The 20,709-nt window shown below is 43.1% G+C and overlaps 1 protein-coding gene across 4 annotated transcripts in view; it reads right to left on the bottom strand.

The window, feature by feature from the left end:
• IQCH (IQ motif containing H) overlaps nt 1-20,709 on the bottom strand; it is an 82,074-nt gene that overhangs the window by 11,761 nt on the left and 49,604 nt on the right. For all 4 annotated transcript variants that reach the window (XM_079953004.1, XM_079953003.1, XM_079953005.1 and 1 more), the window contains 2 exons: nt 14,930-15,050; nt 13,515-13,801 (listed from right to left, as the gene is read on the bottom strand). In XM_079953004.1, coding sequence (XP_079809130.1) covers nt 13,515-13,801; nt 14,930-15,050 — 408 coding nt within the window. The remainder of the gene's footprint in view (nt 1-13,514; nt 13,802-14,929; nt 15,051-20,709) is intronic.

Raw genomic sequence — 20,709 nt, 5'->3', positions numbered from 1 at the left:
CAGGCAGTCAAGGCCTCTTGCTAAACTGGAGCTAATTTCTGAATCATATTCACAAAATAATGCCCTTTTTATAACAGCAAATAAATCACATCAGTAACAGTTGTTAATAACGAACTGCCAAGTATCTGTTGCGCGGTTAAATATCCTATTTGTCAACTTAAATATTTCCCACTGCATGGAGGAAAATGCAAATTGGATGCTGATGGCCAGTATTCTTTGGTACATTTCAGTAGGAAGATTTGCCAGTTATAATTCTTTACTTCCACCCTTGCCCACACCTTCAGATTTGCTCTGTGGAGAAATGAAGGGCCTTCTCTAGTCCTGGCTTAGCATGCTGCAGAAGCTTAGATGAGCTACCTGGGTCTGTTTATTTATTTGATTGGAACCCCCCTTTAAGTTAAGCCATAAATCAGACTCTCATTTTTAAACAGTATGTTTGGGGATAAGCGCCCACCTTGTGAATCTGCTACCTTTCTTCAAAGCTTGCCACTGTTTTCTAGACCCTTTCCCTCTTGATATGCTCCTTAGTTTTCTTGTCCAGTTCTAGGACTACAAGTGATGAAGCCTGAAATATTGCCTGTGGACTGTGGCTTCCCATAGCCCGGTTTGGATTCTAGAACTCACAAATGGAAACGGTGAAGAAAGGAAGCATTTTTGTTTCGTTTTGTCCCTTGCACTTTGGAAGCCAGAAATGTGGGGTGTCCTACTCTCCCCCACGAGCAGAATGATTCATGATGAAGCATCTCTAATTTCCACTTAGTGCCATGGGGGAACTGCTCTTATCCAACACTCCCTGCGTCCTGCACAACCATTGCAAATATGATGCCTAGTTCACAGCCCACTTTGTTCAAATGTGTGGACAATCTCAGAAGCCAGTGGGAAGCTGAGCAGGGCTCCCATCCACATTCCTTGCTTCTTTCCCCGCAATCATTCCAGCTTTAAGGAATTCTTTGCCACCAGGCTGATATGATGGCGGTACTAAAGCCCATTTGGAGGAGATTTCCAAGATGGTTTGTTCCCCCAAACTTGTTCCTCTTAATGATATATAGGGAAGAGCAGGGTCTAGGATCTTATTGCCTTCTTATTAGTTGCAACATGGAAATTGCACAACACTGGCACTCCCCAGGCCTTTGCTGTCTACAAAACTGATTCTGCAAGATTTGGCATTTTGCCCTTCTAGAGAAATTAACCCACTGAGCTAGATTATCTAGCGACCTCTTTCTCAGTGTGTGGCTTCTGTTTATTTCCTATGTTAACAAGAATACATCCTTCCCATGACCACCCTTGGCTCATTTATAATTTTGGAAAGATAATCTTATTTAATGCATAGTTTTGTCTGGACTGTTCATTTTGAATGCACTATTTGTATTGTGACCCTGTTTCTCTCTCGGTTGGGACTATTGTCCTGATTTGTTGTTTCTGTTTGACTATGTTTTCACTTGGATAAACTCTTCAGCTAAAATAAAAGCACTAGCTCAATTCTGGGAAATGCAGGTTTATTAATTATATTTATATCCTGCCTTTCCTCCAAGGATTTCCTGCTTTTATCCTCACAACAACCTGCCAAGGTAGGCTAGGCTGAGAATTGGGGGCAGGCCCAAGGTCACACAGGAAGCATCCTTGCTGCTTGGGGATCTGAACCTAGGTCTCCAGCACTAACCATTGCACCATGCTAGCCAAGAACAGAACATGCATGTTCAGAGACAGCTTCTGATCATTGCAGGGAATTACAGCAATGTATACCTCTGCCTGAATCACACCTCACCTTCTGGTTAATCCAGCTGGCCTCTGATCCAATCCAGGAAAGGCAATTCTTACATCTCTAGCAGAAGCACAACAAACTATGCCAACTGAGCAGAAATAGGGCCAAATCCATTTAGTTTGCACATATTGCAGATTTTAAGATTTTAATGAAGGTCAGCCCTGCTGCCACCATGCGCTTTTACAGAGATCATGGATATAAATGGAACAGTCCCCCCACCTGCATAGGGAGAAGTAGCAAAGGTAGCAGAGCGCCAGTCTCAGCTGCTAGTGGTTGACATCTCATCTCAAAGTAGAGGTCCAGCATAGCAGATGGGGTCCCATTATGCTAAGTCAGCAAGCCCATGACTTCTCTTTGCTGGTGGGTGGGTGGGTAGACCCTCCCAACCAAACCTGTATCTATGAGCTTCAGGCTTGCACAATTATCCCAAACTGCTAACCGCCACAGTGCCTTGCTGCTCAGTGCTCACTTTGTTGTTCACAAAACCAAATTGTTTTCATTAGTTCAACATACAGGTAGTGGTGTGCTTATGTTATGAGATCTGCAAAGGTAGGCAAACAGATGTGAATGGAATCCTATTAGCCTCTTGGTTAATGGAAATATTTTCATTTCCTGGGGGCAGAGGTGGAAATCCTGCAAAGAGGGGAGCTAGATATTGATCTTGGAATGCCTTGAGCGGAGTGCTTCTGCTAAAATAATATTTCTCTCCCATCGCTACGACCCCATCACTCTTCTCCTTAAGTCTCTGTGCTGGCATCCATCACACCCACTATGAACTCCAGGCTCCAATATGTTTATGTTGAAGACTCTTTGGGCCGCAATTATATCCTCGGCACCACCTTCTTCCCTTCCTCACACCATCCATTCTGCTTCTAGTCCTTCTTCTAGGAGCCAGCTCCTTCCTTAAAACTGCAAAGCCTTCCCAAGGCAACCACTTATTACGCTGTTCTCTTATAGCCCATGACCACCAGCTTGCCTCTCCCTGCTCACTGTGTACCTTTGACAAACTCTCTGCTTTGGCAAGCAATGTGTTTCTCCTCTTATCTAGTGAGCAGTCCCAAAGGACTGCTAAATCAATAAATGATAATGGTGTGAAGCAAACATTTGCTAGCCAACTCCAGATGTTTTCAACTCCCAGAGAAGCCAGAGCCTATTGAGACATTTTGCCACAAAAAGGGGCTGCCCTGCTTGTCATGAGAAGTGGGCAGGACCTCTGCACTACTGCAAGGGACCTAGGCAGTGTGCGTCCTGCACCACTAGAGCCCAATTAATTTTGTTGCAGTTGCTTGGGAATGCTTCTGCTAGTCAGCCATGGCTGTTTATAAGGAAAGAACCATAGGAAGCTGCCTTATACAGAGTGAGACCAATGGTCCACCAAGCTCAGTATGGTTTGCAGCTCTCTCCAGGGTTTCAGGCAGAAGTATCTCCCAGGCTTGCAGGGAGATGTTGCTGGGGACTGAACTTGGGAGCATCTGCATGCAAGGCAGATGTTCAGCCACTGAGCTACCACTCTTCCCAGCCATGCTCCTCCAGCCCTCCTTCCTCCTACTTCTCCAGCCTTCCTTGTGGGATTTGGGTATGTAATCTATGAGGGTGCAACTGGCTACTTTGAAATTTCCACATGGGGTTATTTAATACAGGACATGGTGGTGGGCAGGATCTCAGGTTGTCAGCAAAACCAAAACCTAAGCCATCGGGTGTGGAGTGTGGAGACCGCAAAATGAAAGCATGGTGAGTGAATAAAGTCACAGTTATGGTGTCATTCTTTACAGCTGCCATAAAAATGTTTCAGCTTTAAAACGTGAGAAGGGCAAGGAAGCATAAATTCTTAAACAGTTACTAAATTATCGCTTTTCTTCCCTTGGTTTAATTGTTTCTTTCTGCCTCCAATATTGACTTCTACATTATTATACAGAGTACACCTGCCTTTTTTTTTTTTTTTTAAGAAGTGGCTGGATGACACTGTAAAAACGCCAATTAGTAAAATATTAATGCAAGTCGGGTTTCTCAGAAGAGAGCTCTCTTCTTTATTATGGTTAAAATTCACAACGGGACTGAATATTTTAGCCAGGATTGAAGACTGTTATCTTATTTGATTGCCATCTAGTGGTAATAGGTAGAATCCCTCCGATTTAAAAAGCATGTAGCAGCCAAAAACCGACAGTACGGAGGAGGTTGAAAAAATTGCTTTGAAACAACACAGATGAAGACGCATGGTTCACTAAAGAGGCTGGGGCCAGCATCCAAAAGGTATGGATGTACAGTATGCAAGTGGAGATTTTCTGAATTTCATTGAAGTATTTCCAGTGCCGAAGAGGCAAACTGGGATGCTGGTTGAAAAGCAGATTGACTCTTCAGTGGCAGGAAGTGTGACTGCGAAATTAGAAGGCAAATATTTGACCGTGCATATGGTTCTCTTCTTGACAGGCTTCTACTGCTCCATTGCGATTCCTCATTATTCTCTTGCAATTTCTAAGCTTACTTCCCCTGTTTTGTTAGTGCGCATGCAAGCTGCCTTGTGAGAGTATATGTACCCTGAAAAGGCAGGGTAACAAAGCAGATATATGAAATAAAAACAAATAATAGATTTGGGTGAAAAATCCAACTCCCTTAAAAAACAACCCCCAAACCCTGACTCATTGCTTCTGGGAAAACATTAACAGGTGAGCTTATCTGGCCACGCACTGGAACCATTCACAAGGCCAGCCCAACATGCAGAAGAAGCCCATGGAGTCTACACAGATTGACTTTCACACAGGCAAGTGTGATTTTCAAATTTATTTTTTATTGGGACGGAGGACTGCAGCCAAGTGACCATTTGCCTCCTTTTCCACTGAGACGCTTATTAATAGTGTCAGCCCCAGAACGTAGCCTTTGAGAAGGAGGCGCTTTGGATCGTGTTATGTCGAAAATTGACTGTGCAGCCTCCCTCTTTGCTGTCTCTCAGCCATTTCCCTGTCTCTGAAGTGCTCCATCCTTCACCCGGTGACTCCTTTCGTTTCCTTGTGAGGGACTATTTAAAGGCAGCTTGAAAGTTCAAATAAATTACATCAGCTACTTCTCCCTTTTCCAATTTTCTAGGGCAATGTTCAAAGAATTCTGAGATAGAGGGCGGGGGGATGGCGGGGGAAAAATGACTTGGTTTCATTTCACAGCAGCCATATGGGCTCACTCTTTTCCTCTCATGTTCAACGAGGTGTTTATAGAGTTCTATCTGCAGGCTCTGCAATTCATAACTTTCCAACATGGGAGATCAATGCAGCTATTCTACAGGACAGTGAAGCTAGACGTCTTGGCAGTTGTTTTTGAAAGGTTGCAATTCAGATTTCCTCATTTGAAGACTAAACACTGCCCAGGTGGCATCTGGAACGAGTTAATGCTACTCCAAAACTAGCAAGGAGCAGAACTGAGGGTGACTACAGTGGCTCCAACAACCCCACAATGCATTCCAGAAATTCTGGCTGCCTTGCTGAAATCCAGAATGCTTTTTGCTAGGTTGGTTGCACATGTTCTGCCTAGAATTCCAGTGTCTCTCCAGACTGGTGTTTTATTACAGGTGTATTCTTTACCATATTCTTGACACCATAGTATTGCATCAGTGGTGAACTTACCGTATTCTGCTTTATTAGTTGCTCTGTAATGCTTCCCAAATGCTACCACATTATTGCTGTTTGGAGGGGCTATATATAGCACAATAGCAGTAGGACAATAAACAACAATAAAACACAACCAGAACTTTGGTGGTGTTTCAGCAGGAAGTTACAGGACATGAACTGGTTGGAAAAGAAGCAGTACGATGACCCCATAACTTTTGCAAGCACAAATACAATTGAAATCAGGATTGTTTATAACTGTCCCGATAGCATCATAAGCACAAATAATCATGAATGCACAATGGAAAGGACATCTGGAGGGACCTTCAGAGGGTGGTTTTTTGGTTGTTGGTTTTTTTGCACCATGCTAAAATTCTGCATTCAGAAAATACAAATTCTGCACCAGGAACACCTGCTTTTTCTGCTTGAGCAAACTCACATATTTTGTTTCATTTTGCATAATTTGTTTCAATTTTACTCATCATGGGGAGGTGCAGTGCCAAACACAGAGGCCTGACCTACAACTATTGGAAATCTGACTCAGCTGCTCCTTAGACATGGGCTATTTTAGCAAGCATCGTTCACACACTTCCAAACGTGTCCTGGAAACGTGTTACATTAAAAACAAGAATAACCCCAAACCAAAAGCTGATACTCTTGGGAAGTTAAATCCTGTGCTCACTTGTCACATCCTTCTCTTTCTCTGTGCTCCTGGGATCCTGGCACTTAACTCGGTTTGTTAATTCAATACCTGAATTTTAACGATATTTTCTTGAAAACCTTTTCATTCCAGAGCACATTGCTGAACCACTGCTGTGCCCCAGTGCAAACTCTGCTGAAGGGAAGGCATCTGCACAGGAGCGGTTCCTGCAGGATTGTGCCTGCTGCCCTTAATTGGCTTGAAAACTCATCATCCAATAGAGTTCTCTGTGGGTTAGATTGGAAACTACAGGGAAAGCTCCAGCAGGAATTGCTCTGTGTTGCTAAACCACAAAGTGTCTGGGCCTTGCTATTACATCCCCCCTCCAATTACATAATTTAAGTCACCTATGATATTTTGAGGCATTCCTTTGACATAGGCTACATCCCACTGGAGATATGTATATAATGAAGGTTTATATGTTTTACAAAATGTTCTGTTTTCAACAATAACTTCCATTACGCCATTTGTCTCTCAGTAGACCCTGCTTCTGCCTTTATAGCACTTGTGAAAAACAAAGTGCTTATAAAACCAGGACTCGAGAATATAGATCTTGACAAGCAAGCAAAAACAGCAGTTAAAGGGCACTTGCCTCCCTCGTAACAAGGCCTCCGTTCTGTTTTCTGGGCTGCTTTCACTTAAGATTTTGATTTGCTTGCTTTTGCTTTAGGGTCAGTTTTGTTCAGTGCCTCAAAACTTTTGAGTCCCTTCAATCATTACAATGATGTGCTATGGGTGGCGGGGTGGGGTGGGGGGAGAGCTGCATATTCACCAGCTCCTCTGAGTTGATTACATTATCCCAGTCAATAGGTTATTTGGGTAATTTCTAGGACCGTTTGCTAAACCAGTTAAAAGGCATTTCCCCTACTAGCTTTTAATCAATGGAATAACAGATTCAAATAGGTATTATTAACTTAGTGCAGATTAAACTTCGTGGATAGCCATTTTTTCTCAGCTAAATAATCATAGATAATTTGTTTGGGAAATCAGCTTAAAGCACAGGGCATAAATAAAAGAGCTGCAAGCACACAGAGCTGGATGGAGAGAGCCTCACATGCGCACCAGGGAGCTCACAGAGCTCCAATACACAAGGGCTCTCCCATTCACTACAATGGAGGGGTCAGCATCCTGTGTGCAGAAGGGACAGATGCATAGGGCGTGGCTCCCCCTACTGTAATGAAAGGAAAAGTCCTGGAAGGGAGGGGAACTGCTGTGTGCCAACCAAGAGCTCTCAGGCTCCTCTTTATTTTTGCCCATATTGACCCGGCAGACCAATAAAGTGTTTTCTTTCAATAAGGCGTTTTCCTATGCATTTTTTCAAAGCCCCCTTTGGCTTTCTGCAAACTAGCCTTTCCTTGCCATGGCCACCAAACAAACAAGGGATGAATTGCCTTTCCATTTATTGAAAGAAAATCATAGCACTTCAATGAACATTTATAAGCAGTTTGCTCTAAAATATCATGATGTTCAATAAAATTTCCTAAAAATGAGATGAAAGCAAAGCACAGCTGTGCCTTACAAACAAAACCATGAAATGTACCAAACAAAAACAAACAAAAAAACAGTTAAGAATCAAGAGTCCAGGAAAGCTTGGTGAAGTACATTTTTAAAAAGAGGCTGCTGTCCCTTCCTCGCAAATTCCCTGAGGGAGGGCACTCCAGAGGGTGGGTGCTTTCAATAGAAAGGCACACTTCCATATTATCATAAAGTGATAATCCACTGGCCATGCTATAAACCAACAGGGTCTCCTGGGAAGATCTAAACGGTGGGTTTGATCTGTATCGGGGTGTGGGGTGGGGGAGAGGCTGCTAGTTATCCCGGTCCCAGTTGTTTCTGGGGAGCCTTTTTGCAGCCTGTGGGCCACATTCTCTTCTAGAGAACCTCCCAAGGGCCGCAACCAGGGCAGGGTCAGAGGCAAAAGTGGGAAGAGCAATGAATATGCATTTTACCTTTGTGTACTAGGCTGGTTCCAAGGACACTTCCACACACCCCTCCCTATCCTTCAGTGAGGCATGTGGCCTGGGGAGAATCTCAAAGGCGAGATGGTGAGACCTGGAAGGCAGGATTTGGCCCTCAGGTCCGAGGTTCTGCATCCCTAGTTTAGGCCTTTAAATGTCAACAACAAAACCTTGAACTTGGCTCAGCAGCTGACAGCTAGTGCAGATCTTTCAACATCAGTGCAATATATGTACAGGTGGGTGTCCCACTAATCAACCTAGTAACAGCATTTTGTACTAGCTGCAGTTTCTGAACCAGGCATAAGGGTAGCTCCGCATACAGCACATTACAGCAGTTTAATCGAAAGGCTATCAATGTGACCACAGCAATCAAGCAGGAACATGTTTTCTGCACTGTATTTCAAGTGAAGTGCCACTATTGTTTTGTAACCTGCCCATAATCTCCTTCCCTTTTGAAATCTGGATACCCACTCAGTCCAGCAGGAAGAAACTGGCAGCAAAGCGGGCTCTCTTACTTTCACACGTTCCCGCTTGGGCATCCACTGCGAAGTAGGTGTGATATTCCTGCCTAGAGGCAAAATTCCAGAATCTTTTCTCATCAGTATTTGAGGAATTTCTCAAGGACACGCAATTGAGACAAGACACATTTTATATCTGAATATGAATTTTGCAACAGTGGAATTCTCCTCAAAACCTAAGAAAATTGACCAGTCAGCTCTCTACCTGATGTATGAACAACACAAGCCTTGGGCTCTAACAAATCAATAGAACGGATTTTAACTGCTAGAGAGGAGAACACACAACACATTGATCTAGGCCATAATAACTCTTTCGGCTGGTCAGTTAATCCTCAGGAAATGCCCAGTGCCTATGGTGTGGTTCCTTGTGTAAAATGGATATTAAATGTATGCTTGGAATATGGTCCATCACTGAACGATGCTGGAGGTGAACAGGTTCTGTTGCTCTTCAGAGACTACTGGGGCATATGTAGCTTATCAGAAGACCCAGACACACATGACTTCGTTCCTGCAAACATATGGATGTCGCCCTCTAAGTCCTACTCAGAGTAGGCCCACTAAAATTACTAAGGTACTCTGAGTAGAACATTGAATACAACCCATAGGCCTCAATTTACATAGAAGCAGCAACAAGATCGACCATGAGATTGGCACGTGTTTAGAAACTAAAGGCTAGAAGATGAAGCCACCAAGAGACCTGATTACCTTTTCACGTGCTCCCATAGTATGTTTCAGCACCAATTGCATAATATATCAGAATCACTCATGTCAGGTGGTGTCATGGGCTGTCCTCATCATCCTGACTCAGCCAACCCATGACAGGTGATGGCTGGGTCTGATCAGTCAGGCTCAAATGCCTTTCCTCCTACATTGCCTGTGTTTTGTTTCACCAAAAGCCTCACAGGCTAAGCTCTATACTGGAGAAGTGCCATCTAGGCCCTAAGAACCAATTCCTGTCCATCAGGCCCTACAAAGCCCCAGCCTTCTAATCAATCCATCATATTGGAGAAGAAGAGACTGCCTTTTTATGTTTTTGGACAAGACTTGCTTTGGATCATCTTGCTTTCACTTGGAACCTTTGGGAATGTACCTGCCTTCTGACCTTTGCCCAATGTTTCTAGAACTTGACCTGGGAATGTGCTACTACCTGCATATTGCTGACAACCAGCAAACTATGGCCCAGAAACCTGACCCCACATCGAACCCAGACACAGAACTACTTTACTGTGCACACATTCAGTCTGGGCCAAGGGTCAATTCATGTGGAATACAGTCCCAATTTCTAGGCTCCCTTAAGTGGATTCATCCCAACCAAGTGGATAGACGTTAAACATCCTATCCTAAGTGGTTTGGGGGCAGGCAAGCAACAGCACACTGCTCAAAGTAATGTGGAAAGCAGGCAAAAAAAGTAAGAGTGTATGTGTGTCTTATTTCAGCAACTTTGCAACTGGTGTACTAAAAACCCTTCAATTCCACTTGATCCAAATTTCCATGATGCCACTAGGGTCTTTATCATTGGCCCCTGTTCTCTTTCTAACCACTCCATTTGCAAATAAGGGCCATTTCAAGACATTGTGAGACCCTAAGCAGCTGCTTTGCACCTGATATGCAAAGCCCAGGGTCTCTTGCACCTGAATTGATGGTGCAGCTTTCAAGCCTCATATGGCTGGTTCTTGACCAGCTCTGGAGGATGGCAGGGTAGGGCAGTTGCTGCAGCCCACCAAGAAGGTCAAAGGAAGCAGTTCCTAGGCAGCATTGCTCCAGGGAATAATGAAGCTGTATGCCACTGAGCATTGGGTGGTGAAGGTTGTAAAGATTATTTTCCATCTGGCTTGGCTTGCTTGCATGAGCCACCTGGACTCTGGGGTGACCTCTCAGTCTGCCCACCTCCTTCACTCTTCGCTGGCTAAGGAAACACATAAATGCCTGGGGGTCCTCCTGAATCCAGCCAATGGCTGCTTCAGTGGTGGCACCTAATAATATTGCCTCCCCAAGCAACTGCTTGCACAATCAAGCCAGACAGATGCAGGTATTTGTCACCTATGCCCAAATGTCAGGTACCCATTTTTTTTTTTCTTATTTCAAAGTTGTGAGCACCCAGTAAAAACCTGGCCACTTTCTGTTGCCTAAACAGCTGCGTTTATGCAAAAGATTCATATCACTATGACAGGGTTTTTTTTTGGTGATTTTAAGATATTTAACTACTCTTTGACTGTACTGGCAACAGATGTTTAATGATATATTTAATTTTTAGATTTAGCAAAACAAGCATAGATCATTGGTTATTTTCTGTAAAGTACAACTCCGGAAGGATGCCTAAGTGTACAGTAAGTTCCAGAGAATTTATTTGAGCCTTTGAGCTACTGATCTAAAATGGGAACTGGGAAATTAGTGTGAGAGTGTTCGAACAAGTCTAATAGGATTTCTAGTTTGCCAAAAAAATAATGCTTCCAGAAGCACAATCTTTGGTGTAATCTCTCTCTCTCACAACAAGACAGATGGCATCATTAATTGCCTCTATATCTAATTAAGTTGGGGGGGGGGACTCAGCTTAACTAATGCTAAAGTTGTGGCACAAGCTGGGAAATGCAGGAAATTGCAAGGTAGAACAACTGAGTGGAAACGAAAAGGAAACAGGAGCTGATGGGAATAATAACAGAGCAGGAAGGTGTTTTTTTCTGTGATGAAAAAGGGTTGAGATTAGTCCTGTGGAACTGCCATCACTAAGGAAGGTGGGTGATAAGCCTGAATCAATCCCTTACATTTCTGAGTAGAGCAAGTTTACCCAAATATTGCAGTTTCTTGCCTATTAGAAATGTTTATCATTGATGACAATTACATATTTTCTGCGTTTAAAAAAAGTTAGTGGACATGTTTTTGTTTTTATTTTAGCCCCTATGCATATCTATGCTTATCTATAGACTTATTTATTTACTTTGGGCTTTGGGGGTTAATTTAGGATCCTGGGTACTGAGTTGTAGTATTAATTATAAGCAGGCTATTCTGTCATGCTGGGTTTGTGCATTTTTTCAAAGCAATTGGATATGCTTGGTTGTAAGTTGGTTTGGGCAAGATAAAGTGACTAACAAATTTAATAGATAATAAATAAATAGGTAAAGGTAAAGGTACCCCTGCCCGTACGGGCCAGTCTTGACAGACTCTGGGGTTGTGCGCCCATCTCACTCAAGAGGCCGGGGGCCAGCGCTGTCCGGAGACACTTCCGGGTCACGTGGCCAGCGTGACAAAGCTGCATCTGGCGAGCCAGCGCAGCACACGGAAACGCGGTTTACCTTCCCACCAGTAAGTGGTCCCTATTTATCTACTTGCACCCGGGGGTGCTTTCGAACTGCTAGGTTGGCAGGCGCTGGGACCGAGCAGCGGGAGCGCACCCCGCCGCGGGGATTCGAACCGCCGACCTTTCGATCGGCAAGCCCTAGGCGCTGAGGCTTTTACCCACAGCGCCACCCGCGTCCCAATAAATAAATAAATAAATACAAATATATTAAGGGCTTTAAATATTTAAATATTTCATTGTTAAATGTTCATTTGATTGTAAACTGCTTTGATAGGTGGTATAGAAGCAACTAATCAATCAATCAATCAATCAATCAATCAATATTTCTGCCTCAAAGATTAGCAACAGAGAGGTCAATTTGTTCTTGTGCTGGTGCCACTGTCAACCAAGGGCACTCAGGGTTCACCTCCCCTAAAAGATTTGGTATAACAAGCCCCTACACAGTATCAACATCTCCCAGTTCCTGGTGTGAACTTCTGGGTCACACAGCCAGAGTAGGGGTGGGAGTAGAGAGAGGAATCATATTCAGTTCATACTTAAAGGCAAATCTACCTAATTCACGTTTCCTGAAACAACATGAGAGCTGAAATGCAACTGTCCTTCAAATGCAGTTCTCCAATCAAAAAATGTGTACAAAAATACATATACTAGGTTAAGTATGTATATAGTACATCATATTGGGGAAAAGTACTTGCAAAATGTGTATATTAGGCAAATTCACATACTGTACAATGATTTGTACATTTAGGAGAAATTCAGACTAATATGCTGATGAACTTTCATGAGGACTTTAAAAAGAAAAAGGGGGATTTGCAAACTGATGTGGTAATGTGAAGAGCTGAACTTAAGAGTGAAAAAGTGAGAAACTGAGAGAAACCAAAACTGACAGATGGGACCATCCTTAAGCCAGGCAGGACTAAAAACTTGATTTTTAAACAATGGTTGCTGTTTTCAAGGTAATGTGTTGTGAATCTCATCCCTAGAGAGAAGAGGGAGTACAAGCGAAATGTCATGTTGCCACTCTCGTCTTGGATTCGTACATTGGTTCCCAATACAGTTTCAAGCACAATGCAAAGTATTGGTGCTGACCTTTAAAGCCCTAAATGGCCTCAACCCCAGTGTACCTGAAGGAGCATCTCCACCCCCAGCTCCAAAGGCCTTCCGGCAGTTCCCTCCCTGCGAGAAGTGACATTACGCCCGCCCTGTGGAACACCCTCCCATCAGATGTCAAGGAAATAAACAACTATCTGACTTTTAGAAGACATCTGAAGGCAGACCTGTTTAGGGAAGTTTTTTAATGTTATATGTTTTATTGTACTTTTAATGTTTTGTTGGGAGCCGCCCAGAGTGGCTGGGGAAACCCAGCCAGACAGGCGGGGTATAAAGAATAAATTATTATAATTATTACTATTCCAATGTGTCAACCTTTCTGGCCTGATCTCTCCCTCCTCCATTCCAATGGTACCTCTGGAAAACCACCATTTTGCCAAACCCACCCAATCTGTCTGTGTAATACAGCATGTTTTCTGAGGATGGAAATTAGTAGCCGGTGAGAGGAGGATAGCGGAGTGCTTTCCCCTCTCTCTCTCTCTCTTTCTCCCCACCCCCGCTCCACCTTTTATCATAATCACATTTCACAGTATCTGCAAGCGTGTCACAGGATTTAAGATTTCACTTCGCAGACTCACCTGCTGGCCCATGGTTTGAGGGTGGATGAATGTCACAAAGTCAATGGAGAAGTATCCAACCACTTCTCTGGATCTGCAGGCCTCTCCAATCTGAAGACACAGCCTGTTAAGGACCCGCGGCTCAACGGAACACTGGGGAAGGGTGGTTCCTGTGGAGCGCAGGGGACCATCTGCATGGAACTGGTCTCCAGAGGAAACCATTGAGATCTCTCCAGTTGGCTCTATTAGCATGTCCACTTTGAGGCTAGTGATGCTGTCTGAGGGCGGGAAGGCTTCTATGATGCCACCTAGAGAGAGAAAAGTTGCCAGGATTCCATCAAGCAGTGCTCCCCCCCCCCCCATACAAATTAAATGCTTGTTCTGGGATGCAGTATTGCCAGTATTTTCTCTTGAATGATTGTTGCCTTCCAAAATTAAACAATTTATTAGGGAAGGTCCTGCCTGGTTCAATGGAAATATTGAACTTGACTTCAGCTAGGCACTGTGACTTTCAGTTTCCTCTGTGCTTATAAGGACAGCCATTTTCTAGCCTTGGATGCCACCTGAAAGGGCATGTTTGTTGTTAGAGAGTCATTATTGGGACTGGAAGGATCTAATTTTGTGTACGTAGAAGTAGAGATGAGATCAGAATTACCCAGGAGAAAGATGGAATGGGCATAGCCGCAATGCTGAGCTTCCTGGAGAGGAATGGCATAACAATGCAACCAGATCAATATATATGTTGTGCTTTCATAATTACATGAGCCAGCACAAAACTTGAGACACTTTGCTTCAAGTTCATGAAGAACTTGTTTGAGATCTCGGAAGCCAAAAGGAAGAGCTGAGTCCCATTGGTCAGGGAATGAGATTTCCATGATCTCCATAGCTTCTTGACCCAACTTGATTCTGACTAACCAAATCTGAATTGCTAATGTAATAAGACTAAGGAGAATATGAACTGGCTGACATAAGGTCTTCAGAAGGTTGCAGAATTCTACAGTGCAGAATTTAGAGGTTCTTTTATTGCAATAATAGTTCACTAGCCTCAGAAAAGCCACAGAACACACTAACGCCACAGCTAGCACTGTGACTTGAAGCCACAAAATGTTGCCAGTAGTCCTTTGAGATTTCTTTCTTCTCAAAGCTTCTTCTCAAGCATCTTTTGCCACCCAGGCAATTCCTAGCCATATGTCTGTTTCCATGTGTTTTCTAAAGTGTTTGTGTGGGGGGAGAACTCAGCAGTTTCCAGCAAGGAAGCCAAGCCCATCACAACTAGGCAGAATCAAAGATGGCTGTCTACATCTTATTTTTCAACAGTTAAAACTGCAATGGGGAAATGAAAAGGGGCAGAGAAATATCTAAATGAATGAGAATGAAGTACCGGTGATATAATTATCCCTCATAGCACTTAGCAGGAACTTAGCAGTCTTATTTACCTTGACTCACAAATGTTTGGAGGAATTTTCCCCATGTAGGAAATCGTTTCTCATTGACAGCCTGAGCGTGCTGTGCTAAAAGGCCCGGCAGCTCCTGGGAGATCTTCGCCAAAGCTGGTTCCTGCAGAAACAAATTAAATAGAACCACAAGCAATTTTACTGCAGAAATGAAAACTGCTTGTGGGGTGATTAAAAACCAGGCCTCCAACAGGCTGTGTGGTTACTGTTTAACCACAGCCAGAAAGCCTTTTTTTAAATGTTTCCTTTATCTTTTTCCTTATTCTTCTTTCATCCATCTGAGAACATTTCCTCATCAAAGATACTTTCTTTTTAACCACTGGTTCTATTCTTCATTTCTTTTTAGCAGAAAACTGAACAAAATAAACAAAATGGGGAAGATTGCAGGCTACAAATATCTGTTGGTCTACCGGGGTGATGGTAACTAATAATAATAATAATAATAATAATAATAATATCCATTCATTAGCTCCTTATTTAGATGCATGTTCCTATTCTCTCCAGAAGGCTCATGAGGGCTCTCCATTTGGCATCAATCTACTCTGGCTTGTCTGCTGGACCTCACCAATTTGGCTAAACCTTCTGGGCATACCACTGTTGTCATCTCACAGCACCTTGACCTTGGGTAAGGTAGCAAAACTATTATATTAAGTCACTGTGCATGAAGGAGATTCAAGGGATCAGCAATGTGCGAGATGAGCAGCATCTAGGGATGGAAGAAGGCAGAGATTTCTTTTTTTTTTTTAAATAATTTTTATTAACTGGCCAATCACATCAAATTAAATCACATCATATAAATTCCGAATTACAAAGCCAAATTTTTAAATTTTGTTGGGGGAACCCATACTTCAAGATCCAAAGGGGAATTCAGATCATCTTCTTATTACTGCGTTAATGTCCAAATCAGTCCCAATCAGTCCAAACAAAGTTCATAATTCTATCCAGTCTTATCTTGGTGTTGCCACATCATATCTTGTTCGTATAATTTCTCTTTTTCCTTTACGATCTCTTCTGTTAGTCTCCTTAAGCCGATAGCAAGTGTAATAATGCTGTGTGGATTTCCCGTTCCTCCACTAAGTCCAGATGGTTTCCATATATCTCCTTCGTAGATAACATCACTTTATCCATCGTAAATTTTGGCATTTGTCGCTCTTAAGTCCCACCGAGGAGTTGATTCACGATATGTAAACAACTCTATTTCTCTCTTTCTCCTCCCAGACCCAAGAGCTCCCACAATGCCTCACAAAATGGCGAACGGCATTTTTTCCTGACTGCGTCACTCCAAAACTCTTAGCTTTCCAGCTTCATCTTGAAACATTGCTTTGGATCGAAAGTTTATCTCCACACAGCCTTAAATCCACAGCTTAAGTCCTTAATTTCTGACTCATTAGGGGAGGGGGATTCTTGTTAAATCACATAAAAAGGTAGAGGCAGGTTTTCCCCCCCTCCCCCCTCAGTCATTACCGTATCTTGACGTTCTTCTCGTATTTTATTGTTGTCTTGTTATCAGAGATCTCTTCTGTCAGCAGTATTTACTCCCCTTTTTCCTTGATGTATGTGCAATTAATCATGTCCAAATTATTTCTTTTAAAGATCATTGCAACCAGCGGCGCGAATCGGGGACGGCGTCGAGGAGTGCCGAAAATCCCACAGGAGGGCTTTGTGCCTAGTGCCCCCACCCCCACAAATTCGGGGGTGGTATAGGGCACAGCAGGCAAGGGCCGTCCCCCCCATAATCCTGGGGGGGTTAAGGAGGCTAATTACCCCCATCATAGCCTCCAAATTACCTCGTGTGGGTCGGAGAGATGTTATTGTCAGCCATCTTCCGATGCGCCACCTAGTGGCCCCCGGAAGAAGGCAGAGATTTCTGTTCCAATCTGTATTCACCACCATCAATGCCATTTCCATTCTGCTGCAGTTCAGTTCCTACCAAATACAACACTGCCTCTGTCTGCTAAGTAGTGTAGGTTACTTAACTTATGTAACTATGTAACTTATATTTATTTCAATGTAAAGGAAATACCGAAACAGTGTAAAAAATGAGCAACTGATTACGTATTGTTTGCGGACTTAACACAACAATGGAAACAAATACTGGTGGTATTCGCTTGACTGATTTCCATTCCTGATCACAGGCGAACGAAAAATCAACCAATACAATTTTGACTTCCTTTCCTGTTTTTGTCAGTATTCTCTGACATCTGTAGCAGCAACTCAGTGGAAACATCTTCCTCCATATAACATCCATAGAACCAAACACCCACAATGTTGCATACAAGCAAGCAAGCAAGCAAGCAAGCAAGCAAAGAGAACCCAATATTATTTTCACAGCCTTTTCCAACCAGATGTTTCCAGATGTTTTGTGCCGGCTGTAGCTGATGGGAGTTGTAGTCCAAAACATCTGGAAGGCGTCAGATTGGGGAAGGCTGTCAAAAAGTCAGAGCGCTGAGCAAGCACATCAAGCTTAGGGACTCTGTATGTTAAAACTCCAGGTTGCTTTTCTCTAGCTGCATCATGATCACTTCTTTGTTTCCCTTGGGCCTCTTTCCTTCTGCTTCATGACCCCTTGAAATTGGAAATGTCCCATGCTCCAAAAGAGGACCAATTGCCCACTTCGCACACCAATCCCGGGACTCTGTTCTTGCTCCCCTGGACTGCAGGATGGACTAGTGAAGCATCACACTGATTTCTTTTCCTTGCTAGACAGGGTTTCTCTTCATTTTTAAATGCTGTGTTTTAAATGCACTGTATGTGGAGGCAACGGCTTCCCTTAATAACACACCACAAAGTAAAACTGCTCTGTTGTGTTTGCCAAAAGGCAGTTTGTGAATTCTGAACACAAATGAACATCTTTGAGTCTCAGCCTGGGAACAAATTACCTTTCCCTGAAGCATATGGTTTAACTCACTTGCTTAAGATATCTAATGCCTGCAAAGCAGAGAGAGCTTCAGAAGCTAGCCTTAAAAAAAGCATCTGCAACAACTACAGGAGAAGCACTCCAAGATATTAGAGACATGTCAGCCTATCCTTCATCCCAGACAAACTGGTAGAAAGAATGATTTATGCTAACACTGTTAAACACACAAACATATATAGAAGAACAAGCCTTGTGGATAAAAAATCAGCATGTCTTTTGAAAGGGAAGGTTTGGCCCAATCAACGTTTTAGAATTCTTTGGGAGTGTCATCAACCTTTGCTCTGGAAGATACTGTATATTTGGATTAACAAATTTTTTAATGAGAAAGGTATTATTCTTACATTACATTCTTCATGTGTACAGAAAACCTGATGGTGCCTATAAGGGCACCAGTGCCAACAGCTACTACTGGCAACTAACACTGGAGGGTCCCCTAAAAGCCACTGGCTTGCTCCAAACTTCTAGCAAAGAGAGAAGGTGCAGGGTATCTCTATACACTGAGGGAGGATTTGCTAATAAGTTATAGATTCCAGTGCCATTGTAGTAGCACTGAACCAGCTGAAAAGCACCATATAGACAAGAGAGGGAAGAATGAATGGCTTGTGCTTTTCTTTCATGTATAACTAATTTAAGAACTAGCGAGAACTAATGATTTCCCATATTGGGGGAGGGGATTGCTTGGTCCACATAAATTTTCTCTTCATTGATTAATGCTAGCAAGATGCTCTATCTACAAATCAATAGGTACCATTAAGTTGCTTCTATCTTATTTTCAGTGCACTAGATAAAGCCATTCCCTCTAGTCACTCTGGGCTGAATCCCAATGCATATATTTGCTTCTAATCAGGGGGTTGGGGAAAGAGAGAAAATCAGATCCTTGCATTGCACAGTGGCTGTTGAAGTTGTTTTTGCTTCGCACTTACAGTACCCAGTGTCAATACTGATGTCACATCCTATGAGACTAACTGGTTTATTGAAGAGCACTGGGCCAGGGAGATCTGGGAGGAGATATGATAGCCTTCTTCATATATCTATATACACAGGGTTGTCATATTGAAGAGGGAGTAAGCTTGTTTCTCCTGCTCCAGAGGCTAGGATCCAAAGCAAGGCCTTCAAGTTACAAGAAATGAGATTCTGATGAAACATCAGAAAGAACTTTCTGAAAGTAAGAGCTGTGTGACAGTGGAGCAGACTTCCACAAGAGATGGTTATCTCCCGCTTGGACTACTGCAATGCACTCTACGTGGGGCTACCTTTGAAGGTGACCCGGAAACTACAACTAATCCAGAACGCAGCAGCCAGACTGGTGACAGGGAGCGGCCGCCGAGACCATATAACACCGGTCTTGAAAGACCTACATTGGCTCCCAGTACGTTTCCGAGCACAATTCAAAGTGTTGGTGCTGACCTTTAAAGCCCTAAACGGCCTCGGTCCAGTATACCTGAAGGAGCGTCTCCACCCCCATCATTCTACCCGGACACTGAGGTCCAGCACCGAGGGCCTTCCGGCGGTTCCCTCACTGCGAGAAGCCAAGTTACAGGGAACCAGGCAGAGGGCCTTCTCGGTAGTGGCGCCCTCCCTGTGGAATGCCCTCCCACCAGATGTCAAAGAGAACAACAACTACCAGACTTTTAGAAGACATCTGAAGGCAGCCCTGTTTAGGGATGCTTTTAATGTTTGATGTATCATGGTATTTTAATATTCTTTTGGAAGCCGCCCAGAGTGGCTGGGGAGGCCCAGCCAGATGGGCGGGGTATAAATAATAAATTATTATTATTATTATTATTATTATTATTATTATTATTATTATTTCCTTCTTTGCAGGTTTTTAAGCAGAGGTTAGATGGCTGTCTGCTATGAAATTCCTGCATTGTAGGGGTTGGACTAGATATCCCTTCCAACTCTACAATTCCTTCTATGTTTCTAAGCTAATCACCATCTCCCATATAACCTAAGGTCACACACATGTGGTGAACCAAAATGAAAGGAAAGCCTAACTGTTCTTCAGGAATGGATGAATCTATCAATTTTGATTCCTCATTTTTCCAATGTTAAATTCCGTTCACCCCATCTCCACATAAGTTTGTGGTTTTTTAAAGTCCTCATGAAAATTTGTCAACATTAAAGTGAGCATTTCTCCTTTACATATATTTGCTTGCTTTATTTGCAAGCACTTTTCCCAAACGTAATGCATTTTTAATATATTATTTTCACTAATATATGCATTTTTATGCACATACATTTGTCCCTAAAATATCATTTGGAAGGAGAACTGCACTGCAAAATTCGGAAAAGTGCACATTTCAAAGTGTATGTTGTGTATTCTTTCCATCACTACTATTCACGGGAAAAGTGAGAGAACAAAGTGAAAAGCGATCCTGGTGGTTGTACTTTTTTTTCAGATGGGTGCATTCATTTCCCAACTTCTGAGCTCTTACCACTGTTTAAAGTTCTCCCCAGAACCCCAAGGACTGAAAAAGTACTTAGCTGAAAAATCCACTTCCCAGTCAAAAGTTGTCTCTCATGGTTTCAGCCACTGGGTTTAAGAAAAAGCTTATTGTGAGGCAGACTGAAATGGAAACGCTGTTGGGTTCCTTCCGCTACACACACACATGCACACACCATCCAGCAGTTTGCAAGTACTTTAGAATTTGTTTCGTTGCTTGGGGGGGTGGGGTGTTACTCTCTGGTGCTGCAATCTACGCAAAAGAACAAAAATGCTGGAAAATGTTTTTGGAAGCGATCAATCGCCTGCCACACTTACTTAGAATTCAAATGCCGCTTTTAGGGCTGAATGCTTGAGTGTGCAACTGCAAATTTTAAAATTAAAAAAGTCCCGATTTTG

This window comes from Podarcis cretensis (genome assembly GCF_951804945.1).
Source record: "Podarcis cretensis genome assembly, chromosome: 14".
Classification (NCBI taxonomy): Eukaryota; Metazoa; Chordata; class Lepidosauria; order Squamata; family Lacertidae; genus Podarcis; species Podarcis cretensis.
The sequence above is the reverse complement of the archived record's forward strand: the minus strand, read 5'-3'. Positions and strand labels throughout refer to the sequence as shown.